The sequence below is a fragment of the Macaca nemestrina genome, chromosome 17 (genome assembly GCF_043159975.1).
Source record: "Macaca nemestrina isolate mMacNem1 chromosome 17, mMacNem.hap1, whole genome shotgun sequence".
Taxonomy (NCBI): Eukaryota; Metazoa; Chordata; class Mammalia; order Primates; family Cercopithecidae; genus Macaca; species Macaca nemestrina.
Window position 1 is genome coordinate 77,810,859 of NC_092141.1, and position 13,540 is coordinate 77,824,398.

The 13,540-nt window shown below is 34.9% G+C and overlaps 1 protein-coding gene across 2 annotated transcripts in view; it reads right to left on the reverse strand.

The window, feature by feature from the left end:
- The window catches only part of LOC105469055 (ATP binding cassette subfamily A member 8), an 85,102-nt gene that overhangs the window by 13,707 nt on the left and 57,855 nt on the right, over positions 1 to 13,540 (reverse strand). For both annotated transcript variants that reach the window (XM_071083512.1, XM_011719623.3), the window contains exons 21-26: positions 9,139 to 9,272; positions 8,437 to 8,574; positions 6,248 to 6,355; positions 2,259 to 2,429; positions 1,940 to 2,053; positions 120 to 239 (exon numbers count right to left, since the gene is read on the reverse strand). In XM_071083512.1, coding sequence (XP_070939613.1) covers positions 120 to 239; positions 1,940 to 2,053; positions 2,259 to 2,429; positions 6,248 to 6,355; positions 8,437 to 8,574; positions 9,139 to 9,272 — 785 coding nt within the window. The remainder of the gene's footprint in view (positions 1 to 119; positions 240 to 1,939; positions 2,054 to 2,258; positions 2,430 to 6,247; positions 6,356 to 8,436; positions 8,575 to 9,138; positions 9,273 to 13,540) is intronic.

Here is a 13,540-nt window from a genome sequence, read left to right on the forward strand (position 1 = left end):
GTAGAAATGTTTGAACCCCATGCACTTTAAACATGTTGTAGTAGACCTTCAACACTGGGCAAAGTTTCACAGTTGGTCATCAGTTTCAGGGGACTGGGACAGACTGTGTCATTACTTACATGAGAAGATAAGAACAAACAGCCAATCATTGTGGCAGGTGGTATTAAAAAAGTGAAGATAAATGGAATATCACTTTCAAAGACATTGAACGCAAATCCAGCCACAGAGAATACAGTGATCTAAAAAAAAGCAAATATGAAGGTTAATCACCCTGAATTTCAATGTAAGTTCCAAATCGAGAGGCTCATCTTGAAGATATTAGTAATTTCAACTTCAATCTTGCTAACCAAGCTGAAATCAGTATATCTCCATTAACAGTTTATTTTAGTGACTTAGCCAAATTCCTTTGGCCTAGAATTTCACAAATGAGATATCACTTGATAAATATAGGATGTGATATGTAGAATTTCTTTCTGGTTTTTTTTGTGTGTGTGTGTGATGGAGTCTTGCTCTGTTGCCCAGGTAGAAGTGCAGTAGTGTGATCATGGCTCACTGCAGCTTCAAACTCCTGGGCTCAAGTGATCTTCCTCCCTCAGACTCCCAGAGAGCTGGTACTACAGGTGCATGCCAACACACCCAGCTAATATTTTTGTATTTTTAGTAGGGATGGGGTTTCACCATGTTGCTCAGGCTGGTCTGGAACTCTTGGGCTCAAGTGATCCACTGACCTAGGCCTTCCAAAGTGCTAGGGTTACAGGTATAAGACACACCCAGCACCCATACATATAATATTTTAATTAAAGTAGATAAACTTTAAAAAATAAAAGTAGATGAGTAACAATCTAAGAAAAAAATTGAAATTGATATCTAACAGGAATAAAACAACAAAAATAAAAGGTAAGACTTTTGGTAACTATACCAATGGGGAAATAAAAGTATTTAACAACATGGAATGACTTAAGCAGAAGTACTAAAATAGAAAATTTAGGGATAACAGGAAGTGATAGGTACACTCGAAGCCCTGATATTTTACCTTCTAATACACTGCAATGACTACTTAAAAGTTTTTGTACTTTTAATTTTTCTGCGTGCAAACCATCACCTTTATGGCTATCAAAGTATTCTTCCTGCAAGTTTATCTCTAATCCTATTTGTGTTCTGCACTATGAGCTTTTAAATTCTTCAGCACATCATTTAAGGGCAGCCAAGATTTTATTTTTTGCCATAACCAGGACCATGGCCATTGTGCATCTTGTTTTTAGTCTATATTTAGGCGAGATTATTACCAGTTCCTAGGATCAGCATGGGCTTTTCCTCTGCTGGGTTTCTGTTCATTATTTCTATTTGTGCCTCATACTTCTCTCAGCTGAAATTTTACTCTTTTTCAGATTTCACCTTTTAAACAAAATCTCTACTTTCATTTTCATAAATGAATCTCTGTTTTTCACGGACCTCTTTATTATTCAGTTGTATAATAGACTCTTAAGATGGAAAATAACTCATGACTGTTTTAATAAGTGGTTGCTTACTCATCTGTTTATCTTTTGGGAGCTCTTTCAGGATTGAAACTGTCCGTTTAATCTCTTTCCTCCCATTATCAGTCTTAACTTGGACACACTGCAGAAGTCAACAATTATTTATTGAATTAATAATTTACTTTTTGGCATCCTGAAATCATAGGAAATTAGAATAGATACTCTTAAATTATACACATTTTCCTCCTAATTTAGACAAAAGAAGGGAGGCTTTATGGAATTAATTCTCATTAGGGAGTTTGGTGAAGCAATTTCTAGTTTTAACCATGCCAGTAACTGAATTTGTACTCTTGTGTTTATTATAGACAATAATATCATCATCCTACAGAGGGCAAAATTTAAAGGATTAGCTCAGAATTGTATATTAAATATACACAGTATACATCCACAATAAACATACTTACAACATAGAAACAAAATGACCAAATGCCACTATTTTTTCTCCCCTTGTGAAAGATGAAGGAGATCACGTATGTCATGAAGATAAGGGAAAAGGAATAACCGACAGCACATGGGATCTAAAATCAACAGGAATGTGAAGCTTAGTTAAATACAAATGCAATCAAGGAAAACATTTGGGATTCAAAACATTGTCATAGCCCAGGATTTTATAATTCTTTAATTTATGACCATATAAATATTGATAGAAATATTTCAAATTTTCAAATTAAATCACACAATGATTTTGTGAATATTGTCACTTACTTGAATATTGTCACTTACTTGAATAATATGAATTATTGTAAGTAGCATGTCTTCGAGGTTTGAAATGTAGCTCATTAAATATATAAAAACGAAGACCAAGAAGTACAGGGAAACATCCACCAGCGCCTGCCCAAACCAGTAAGCAGAAGGGGAGAGTCCCGAAATCCGTAGCTGGGACCGAGCTCTGTTCTAATTAGCAGACAGCAAAGATACAGAGTTTGTGGCTTAAGAAAATGTGGATTATGCAAGGAACTATTCAAGCAAAATCTTTATTTGTAACAATTCTAGATTATGTCTACAAATGTAATCTGGACTAAGGGATGTGGATAGTTACAAACATAAATAACCAGTCTGCTGCTTTAATGAACTACACTGATGTTCATCACACACCTGGTAGAAATATGTAAAAGAAGACCTTAGAATAATCAAAGCATTGAACACTGCAGCAAACAAAATAGTGATTTAATGCATTACAGGGGGTAAGGGGTGAATGGGATGGACAGCTTATTCCCTTAAACAACTACATTCTCATCACAGTGATTTCTCTCTCTCTTTTCTCTCCTTCACACACAGACACACACACACACACACACACACACACACACACACACACACATAATTGCTTTATCCTTTAATTGGAATAAAAGAAATTGGGTTGTTCTGCCATAGTCCACATTCAAATATTTATCACTCATTCAAATATTTATGTGTATCTACATAAATATAAATACATTTATAAATGTAAATGTATTTTACATTATTTGTCATTCTCTAAATAAACATACTAAATTACATATTTTAAAACTACTTATGAAGTGATGTGGTTTTCAGTATAATCAATAGGTTTATACATGAAACTATTCTAACAGTTGTGAATTTTTTTCTTTTAAAAAATACTTAAATTCATTTGTTGATGGGCTTTGATGAGCTAAATGATGCTCCTGCCTGAGACATAATTTGACCTAAAGATTCATATCAGAGCCTGCCTACATCAGACACAGGTCTATGCCGGTAGTTGAACTGGTAAAGAATTGATGATTGACTCAACACATGAGTGGAGGCAAGAGAAGAATTAAGGATGATTTTGGGATCTTTAGGAAATGACTGAGCATGTGGTGCTGCTATTTATGGAGAAAGTAGTGAGGTGGGGGAATACATTCAAGTAGCTCTACATTCCGTTCTGTTTTGGAAGCATGAAACTTGAGACATCTGTGTTGCCTACAGTGGAAATGCTGAGAACAGAGTTTGTATCAACATTGGAGGTCAAATTAGATACAATTAGAGATCTGGGGTAGAGTCAGATCTGGGAGTGACCAGCTGGTAGAGGGGATTCGAAGCCATAGAGCTAGATGGGTTTGCCTAGGACAGAATGGCATCTAACATGAGAAGACAGCCAAGGGCCAATATCTGAGGATTTCCGAAATTAAGAGATTACATATAGGAATGAGAATCTCCAAAGAAGACAAACAATGGACAGTCTTAGGATAAACATGGTGAAACTACGGCATCACAGAAGCCAAAGAAAGAGTTCATGTTTCCTATGGAGGAAGTTTTAAAGTTTGGATTAACACCAGAATGACTTATAGTTACATCGTACTAGTAAATAGAATTTCTTGAGATTCCTGCATATTCCACATGAAAAGGGAACATTACGTAAATCTTATGCTCTTTTTGTGGGCACTAGAGAGACAGAGAAAACGAAACAGATGAAGATGACACAGTGAAGATGCTTACACAAGTTTTCATAGATTTTTTTCATGAAGTCACAAAAATGGGAGTTGGCCTGGGTTGATTAATCATATAAATTCACCGCCTATGATTGCCACTCAAAATCTGGCTCCACTGCAGAACTACTGATTCAGAATCATCTTTTAAACAAGATGCTCAGGTAATTTGTGAACGCATTATAGATTCATTTGGATTAATGAGTGTCTGTAAATAAACATTTGTAAGTTGTCAGTTCAATATTGAAATTTTCTCTTATCTTTTCAAGTTCTCGCATTTCCAAAAATATCATTTCCATTTATTTCAACAATCTCTTTTTAATTTTGGGGGTATAATTCTCAAACAAGAAAAAGTACCCATATTAAGTATATAGTTGAATGAGGTCTGATGAATGCATATGTTTCTGTACCACCATCATAGGCAAGGTATAGAACAACCCCTGAAGTTTCCCATGATCCTTTGCAGTCAATAGCCTTTACCACTGGTTACAGGTGACCCCCAACACCCCGAGCCTGCCTTCTGTCACTACAGATTAATTTTACCTTTCTAAGAATTTTATATAAAGTAAATCATCCTAATTAAAAGTACCTAATTATTTGTGGTTATCGTTCCCTCAGTGTAATGGTTCTGAGACTCACTTGTGTTGGTGCATTTATTAGTTGTTCCTTCTGTTATAGTGCTGAATAGTATTCCATTGTATGGCTATATCAGAATTTGTTTGTCAGTTCACTGCTTGGGGGACACTTGGGTCTTTTCGAGTTGTTGGCTGTTATGACTAATGCTGTTCAGAACGTTAATGCTCAAGTGTTTATGTGGAAAGATGTTTTCTCTTCTTTTGAGTAAATACTTAGGAGAAGAATTGCTAGGTCATAAGAATAAGTATATTTTTAACTTTATAAGAAACAGCCAAATTATTTTGCAAAGTGATTGTACAATTTACAGTCCCACCCACAGTGCATGAGAGGTCCGGTTTCTCCACATCTTCATAAACTCTTGACATTGTTGGTCATTCTAACATTATTAGTTTTATTGAGTGTGTAGAGCTATCTCATTGAGGCTATTTTCCTGATTACTCGTGACATTAACCATCTTTTCATGGGAATATTTTCCATCTGTACATCTTCTTTGGTAAAGTATATACACAAATACTTTGTCCATTTAAAAAATCAGGCTATCCTCTATTACAGAGGAATGAGAGTTCTTTACATATTCTTGATACAAATCTTTGTCACATATATAAGTATTGTGAATATTTTTCTCCCAGGCCGTGGTTTGCCTTTTATTTTATTTTATTTTTAAATTAATTAATTAATTTATTTATTTTTTGAGATGGAGTCTCGGTCTGTTGCCCAGGCTGGAGTGCAGTGGCACAATCTCAGCTCACTGCAACCTCCGCATCCCAGGTTCAAGCGATTCTCCTGCCTCGGCCTCCTGAGTAGCTGGGACCACAGGCATGCACCACCACACCTGGCTAATTTTTGTATTTTTAGTAGAGACGGGTTTTCGCCATGTCGGCCAGGTTGATGTCAAACTCCTGACCTCAGGTGATCTGCCCACCTCGGCTTCCCAAAGTGCTGAGATTACAGGTGTGAGCCACCAAGCTCAGCTGCCTTTTATTATTTATTGGTGTTTTACAAAGAGCAGAAGCTTTTAACTTTGATGAAGTTCAAGTTATTTTTTTTAAAATGCTGCTTCTTCCCTATCTGAAAAATATTGCCTATCACAAGATCTGTGATTCATTTCAAATTAATTTTGTGCATGGTGTCACGGATGTGAAGAACATTTTTTTTTCTTTTATTCAGAATGATATCAAATTGTTCCACCACAGTTTGCTGAAAAGTCTAATCTTACCCCCATTTAAGTTATTTGGTAATTTTATTGAAAATCAATTGATATATGTGTGGGCTTATTTCTGAAATGTCTATTTCATTTAAAATATCTACATAATTATTCTTAATTAATACAACACATTCTTAATTACTACAAGTTTGTAGTGAGCCTTGAAATCAGAAACATATTTTCCAGCTTTGCTTTTTTTTCAAAGTTGGTTTGTCTATTCTAGTTTGTTGGCATATCCAGATAAAGTTCAGAATAATTCTCTATTACCTATTTATCTGTATATTTCAACTTATAAAACTTTCTTTTATTTTTATACCTTAGAATTTATGTCTGAATTGGCTGCTCAGTTAAGCATGTATAAATATTCTTATGAAAAATCCTGTAAAATTACCTTCTGCTTCTGACTATGCCAAATAATGGAAGTTGCAATTACTCATTATTACCTTATAATCGTCAATGCTGCTCATGGCAATGTAAGGTGGGCAACTCGATGTTAAAACCAGCCAGAACATGATATATGCCAGGAATGCGATTGGATTGTCCTGTCCATTCTGAAAAATTCAAAGAATACAATGAACTGAATGAAGAAATTTAAAGTTCATTTTCTGGAATACAGTTTTAAAATTTTAGATTAAGTTTACATAATTCTGCCTTAGGTCCCTTTTGAGATTCCCAGACTCTTTCATTATCCTTCCAGTTTTGACACTTAACTTTTGGCTTTATACTCAAATTTACAGATAAGTGACTGAAGAAAATGAATGCACTGATAACATCTGGAAAACAATAAGAGCAAGATTTTTCTCTTTTCTTGCCTTATGATTCTAAAATGTGTTTTGGTGCTAAATAATAAATTATAATTCACAGTTGACACATTCAATTTCTTAGCTGATCTTTATCTCAAATGTGGCAGCTTGACTCAAAAAATATCTGACATTTTATGGCTACAGTGATAATAAGCTAGTTTTTTAGGTATGAGACCTGATAAATATTGGTTAAAGATGCAAAAGTAGAGATGAAAAACTAGAAGGGAGAGCAAAAACACCAAGAAAACCTTTGCCCTAGTTCCATCTGTTGTTGCTCCTGTTTGTAACAATCTTTAAGGATAAAAGACCACAAACTCTCTTGAAAGCCAGTCCCATGTTATTTTCATGATTCGCATAGTTGCTTCTTTGATTAAACACATCACTGAAGAAAGTTCTAATCAGAGTCTGGTGGTCTTCAGCTTGGTCACCAGAAAGACACTTGCTAACCATAGATGATAAGATTACAGCTTGTTGTCTGGTTGCTTCCAGAACGTCCTGAGTACTGGGTAGGTTTAATACTTAGTGGCTTAACTACTAAGTATATATACACAAATGGTATATATACAAATATACACATACTTTGTCCATTTAAAAAATTAGGCTATCCTCTATTACAGAGGAATGAGAGTTCTTTACATATTCTTGATACAAATCTTGTCACATATGTAAGTATTGTGAATATTTTTCTCCCAGCCTGTGATTTGCCTTTTATTTTATTTTTAAATTAGTTAATTAATTTATTTTTTGAGATGGAGTCTCGGTCTGTTGCCCAGGCTGGAGTGCAGTGGCACAATCTCAGCTCACTGAAACCTCCGCATCCCAGGTTCAAGCGATTCTTGAACTCTGGGCAGGATAGAAGCAAGTTCTGAAACTCTGGGAAACTCTGACTTTGGGGGCAATGAACAGGTAAAGCAGAATAGAGAATAAAATGAGTTGCTGGGGATATTGGTTAAAGTGACTATATCAGGCACATAAATACAAAGTCAGCTGAGCTGGTTGGTATCTAATTAACTCTAGTTGAACAGGAGATCTTGATAGACAGAAGTCTGAGGCAATTTGCCCAATTATTGTATACTGCTCTCAGAAACCAGAAAATTGAAAGATGTTAAAAATACATGATCTTTGTGTTCAAAGAACTCTCTGAAAGGGAGAAATGTATGTATACAATAACTAAAAATGAATCATTACGAACTGTGATAGTTATTCTGGTTCTAAACTTAAAGGGCTGTATACATTTCGATTACTTGGACCTTTTTTAAAAAATAGATTCCCTCCTCTCACCATGCCCATGAGGAAAAGTGGTTTGATTGGTTTGAAGTAGGCCAGGGGAATTAATATTTTTGACAGGAATCTGCAGTAATTCTAATGTAGACAGTCTGCAATTCTAGCCTGAACTTTGTCATGAATTTCTTTTGTAAAATTTCTAAAAATAATAATGAAGCTCCTTCCTTCCTTTATTCTTTCCTTCATTCTTTCCTTCCTTCCTTCATTCCTTCCTTCCTTCCTTCCTTCCTTCATTTATTCTTTCCTTTCTTTCTCCTTTGTTTCATTTATTCACTATTCTTGTGCTGGTCACAGTGCTGTATGATTTCATTTTTATTGCTTCATATTCTCTTTGAAAAATGTTTTGTTCGTTTTATTTTACTTTAAACAAATTGAAGCTCTGAAAAGGCATTGATTTTCCAAAGTCACAGAACTAGAATGAGTCCAAATGTTAATTTATTATGCAGTGGTTTACTCAATAAAAACAAGATTCCAGCCCTTAAAAGGGTGATCTGGGAGATTCCTGTTAGAGGAAAGTCAGGAATTGTACGATTATATATACTTACCTCCAAAAATGTACTTCTTTCAGTTTGGATATGTACTGATGGTTTAACCATTCCAAGTAGCCCATTACTAACAATGTCCATAAGAACTGGGAAGCAATTCAATCTTTTGGCATTGCATGCTAATGAAAAGCTGTAATTCTAAAATATAACAAGTAAGAATATAAGTTCTCAAATATCTTCATTTTGTTCTCTAAAAAAGTCAAAATTTGACATTTAAGAGGTTATACTTTTCTTGTGGTGTCAAATAATCAAAGTAAAAAGCCAAACACTGTGTAAGTAAAATCAAACACTGTATAAGTAAATCAAAACATGTATATAGTAAAACTAAATCATGTAACTGATATTCAGGACACCAGATGTCTTGCTTGAGGTTAGCATCATATGTTCAGTGTTTATTGTTTAAGAACAAAACAGAAGTTTTGGAATACATGTATTATAAAATCTTTGAGGGGAAACAAGAAATTTTTGAACTTACACATGGTCTTGATAGTAGGTATTCTAGAGTAGGTATTTTGCTAATAGTTTGTGCCAGTAGACAATGATGGATATATGAATTATTTATGCCAGTGAATACAATTCACTAAGTAATAAATGAAAACAGTATTTGCTTTCCATTTTTATTTCTTGAGTTGAAGGCCTGAGTATATTGATATTATGTTAGCTTTTCACATTTTTCAGAAAGATTATTAGAGACCTGCATACCTTTTCACTACCACACACTGTGATGGCTCCATTATAAGATGGGTCATCTGTGCCATTTCTAGTTCCAAATGCATCCACTTCTAAAGCTATGTTCTGGTGCTCCACAGAATGTATGAAGTCATCAATGCTTGCCCCTAAGGTGTAGTTAAAGATATTAGGTATCACAAAACTAAAAAAATTAATGTCAAGTTGTGTAGTCAAATTACAATTAATGTCATTATGTGATGCAGTAATATGGACCGTCAGTATATTTTCTACATAAAATGCTTGTTAATGTGAATTAAAATATCTATTTATTTCTCATGGAATTCCTTTATGATATTTTTATTTGCTTATGATTATTATTAATGTGAAAGATTTTTTTAGTTCCAAATGTCTTTCAAAATAGATTTCTTTCTAGACTCTTGCAATGAATGGCCATAACCAATAAGGCTTTAATGATACAGAAAACTTCTATTGATTAACCACCAAGTTTGCTAAAAGTCATTTTACTACTGCTAGATTATTAATTAATTTTCAAAATTTTCTTGATACAGGAAGACAACATGTAGACTAGCAATGTGAGGAGCTCTGTAGACCTTCTCCCCGGAAAACCAGTAACATAAAAATTCCTAAAAAACCAACAAATTAAATGTTTTTGAAATTGTTCTAAGAGCATACAGAACATGATGACACACTTATTTAATAAAATTTATTAAATCTCAGTAAGAGCACTGAGAAATTGTGGCATTTGAGCCACAGCCTGATCCCTCCACTCCCCACTTGCTTCTCAGATCTGTGTAACAGAAGCTTCACTCTGAAAGGGTGTCAGCAAGCACGCAGGGATCCTTCTTCCCCAAGTCCAGTTCAGGGCTATAGTATCTTCATGGGAGGGGCTTCCCATCAACTTTTCTCATTTCCCCACATCTATGTTGCAGAAGATCAATACCAGGCAAGAGGGGCTAAGAGATCTGGAGTTCTCTTCCTCCACCCATTCCCTGATCCTAAGGTGGAAGCTCTACCCTAGGAATAAGAGACCAAAAACACCGGGACACAATCATCTTTGTGCCATCTCACGTGTAGGACAGAGTTTCCATTATAGGAGAGGCAAGCTGAGAAGACCAGAGGCCACTATCCCTGCCAAGTACCCTGCTCATAAATCAGGGGCTCCACACCAAGAGAATCAGGCATGATCCATGCTTCCAGCTCTGAAGCAATGGTGAGATTCTTGTTTCAGGGGCAGCGGCAAGCCATAAGAACAGTACGTGCTGAAACTCTCCCTGAAGAAACTGACTTCAGTTGGAACAGAGTTTGGGGAAGTTCAGGCCTAAGAGTGCACTAAAAACTGTCAAGATTTTGTTGGTAAGCAATTGACAGGAGATTGCAATTTACTCGGTTAAACCATACACCAGCTAAAAGTTTACTAGAGAGAGCAGCAAAACAGAGAGTTAAGAAGAGCCCTTCTGTGGAGAGGACAAACCTCAATAACTGGCCTAGAAGACTTTTCCTACAAACAAGACCATATTTATAGTAGTGCTCCCTTATCCATGGTTTCACTTTCTGCAGTTTTAGTTACTTTTAGTCCACTGCAGCTCTAAAATACAACATGAAAAATTCCAGAAATAAACATTGTGTAAGTTTTAAATTGCATGGCATTCTGATCAGATGGATGAAATCTCATATCGTCCACTCTGCCCTGTGGAGGATATGAATCAGCCCCTTGTCTTGTGTGTCCACACTGCATATGCTACCTACTCATTAGTCACTTAGTAGCCACTTCTGTTATCAGATTGACTGTCAAGACATCACAGTGCTTGTGTTCAATTAACCCTTATTTTACTTAATAGTGACCCCAAAGCACAAGAGGAGTAATGCTGGCAATTTGAATATGTCAAAGAGAAGCCGTATATTGCTTCCTTTAAGTGGAAAGGTGAAAGTTGTTGACTTAATAAGGAAAGGAAAAATATTGTATGCTGAGTCTGTTAAGATATACTCTGAGAGCAAATCTCTTCTGTAAATAGTGAAGAAGAAAAAAGAAACTCATACTAGTCTTGCTGTTGCACCTCAGACTGTAAAAGTTATAGCCACAGTGCATGATAAGTGCTTAGTTAAGATGGAAAAGGCAATACATTTGTGGATAAAAAACCTGAACAGAAACGTGTTCTCATGGATGGCCATTAGGTTTGCTACTATCTATGGCTTCAGACTTCTGCTGGGGATCTTGTAATGTTTCAGATGAGTGGGAATTACTGTAATTGGATCAAACTGTGGAGCAATTTATGCACGTGGGCATTTTTGAAAACAATAGGCCAATCAGCTTGCTACTGGTGGTGACTAATAACTGAATGTTATACCAGTGGAGTTAGCCAGTTTAATGGAGAGATCAGGGAAAGAGACAAAGAAAGGTCTGCTAAATCTATTGCCATCTCAGGGGAACAATGCACATGGCCAAAGTTATGCCTCTGAAGAACAGCATCAGAGTTGTATAAAGTAAGGGAAATGAGCAAACAATAATAACAAGCTTCAAGACAAGTTGGCGATCATTATCCAAAGTTGTTACAATGTATGACTTTAAATGTCCAGTTTTCAACCAAAATTATGAGACATGCTAAAAAATAAGAAAGTGTCACCCTTATACAGGAAAATGGTAGGCAACAAGAACAGCTTTTGGAAGACTGAGATAGCAAACTTGAAAAACAAAGACTTCAAGGCAGGTATTGTAAGTATGCTCAAAGAACTAAAAGAAAGCAAGTTTAGAGAAGTGAAGAAAGGTGTGATGACAATGTCTCATCAAATAGACTATACCAATAAAAAGTTTTTTAAATAATAAAGAACCAAATAGAAATTCTGGAGTTGAAAGTACAATAATTGAAATGAAAAATTCATAGAAGGAACTCAACAGTAGATTTGAATGATCAGCAGAATTACAGCAAACCTGTAAACTACAGACATGAAGACAGATTAAATGGGAAATTATGCAATCTGAAGAACAACAACAAAAGAAAACAGAACCTCAGAAAAATGTGGGACATTATTAATCACACTATTTCATATGCAGTGGAAGTACCATAGGGAGAGGAGAGAGATAAAGGAAGAGAAAAACAACCACTGAAGAAATAATGACTGAAAACTTACAAAATTTGATTAAAAACTTTATACATCCAAGAAGTTCCACCAACTCCAAGTAGGATATATGCAAAAAGATCCAAATCCAGGCACATTAGAGTAAAAACGGTGAAGACAAAGGCAAAGAAAATGTTTCCTTAATGATGTATCAGGAAACACCAATAAGAACCCAGCTGATTTCTCATCAGAAACAAAGGAAGCCAGAACACAGTAAAATGACATATTCAAAGTGCTGAAAAAAAAATTCAGCAAAACTAGCTTTCAAAGATGAAGGTGGTAATAGGTATGATGTATACTGTTTGAGTGATGGTTACACTAAAAGCCCAGACTTCACCACTACACAATATATCCATGTAGCAAAACCACACTTTTATCCTCTAAATCTATAAAAATAAAAATAATAAAGAATAAAAAATGGTGAAGGTATAACTTTTTTTCCTAGATAAACAAAAATGAGGAATTTGTTACTAGCAGACTTGCCTTATAAGAAATACCTAAAACTGAAAGCAAATAACCCCAGATGGCAATTTGAATCCAAGTGAAAACGCCAAAGAGGATCAGCAAACACAACTATGTACTTATAATCGGTAGTACAAATGCATATTTCCCTCTTGTATTAACTCATTTTAAAAGCAATTGTATAATGCAGTATCATATAATTTTATTGTTGAGGCTGTAAAACATAGACATGTGAAATATTTGAAAACAATGGCACAAAGGAGGCAGGTGGAAGCCTAGCTGTACTGGAGTAAGGACATCACATAGGATGATAATATGAATTCACAGGAACAAATGAAGAGAACCAGAAACGGTAAATAAACTTAATTTCAATGAGCTACAGACTCTTTCGTCTTATATAGCTGTATTCACTCTTCCCTGTTTTGATGTTATTATTACACATATTATTACACATCTAAATGTTTTAAAACCAGCAATACATTGGTACTATTATTACTCGATATGATTTCATATCTTTTAAAGAAGCTGAGAGAAGGACAGCAAGTACGTATTTGTAGACTTTGTTACATTAATCTTAAATTTGTGTAAACTTTAAGTAGGTTAAAATAAGATGTATATTCTAGGCCCCAAAACAACCCCAAGAACATAATTCAAAAATATAATAAAAAATCATTAAAAGAATTAAATCATTAAACTAGAAAATACTCAGTGCCAAAGAAAACAGTAAAGAAGAAATAGAGGAACAAAAAAGACATGAGACTTTCAGAAAACAAACAATAAACTGGCAGATATAAATCCTACATTATTAGTAAAAATATGGTTTGTGAATAAAATAATA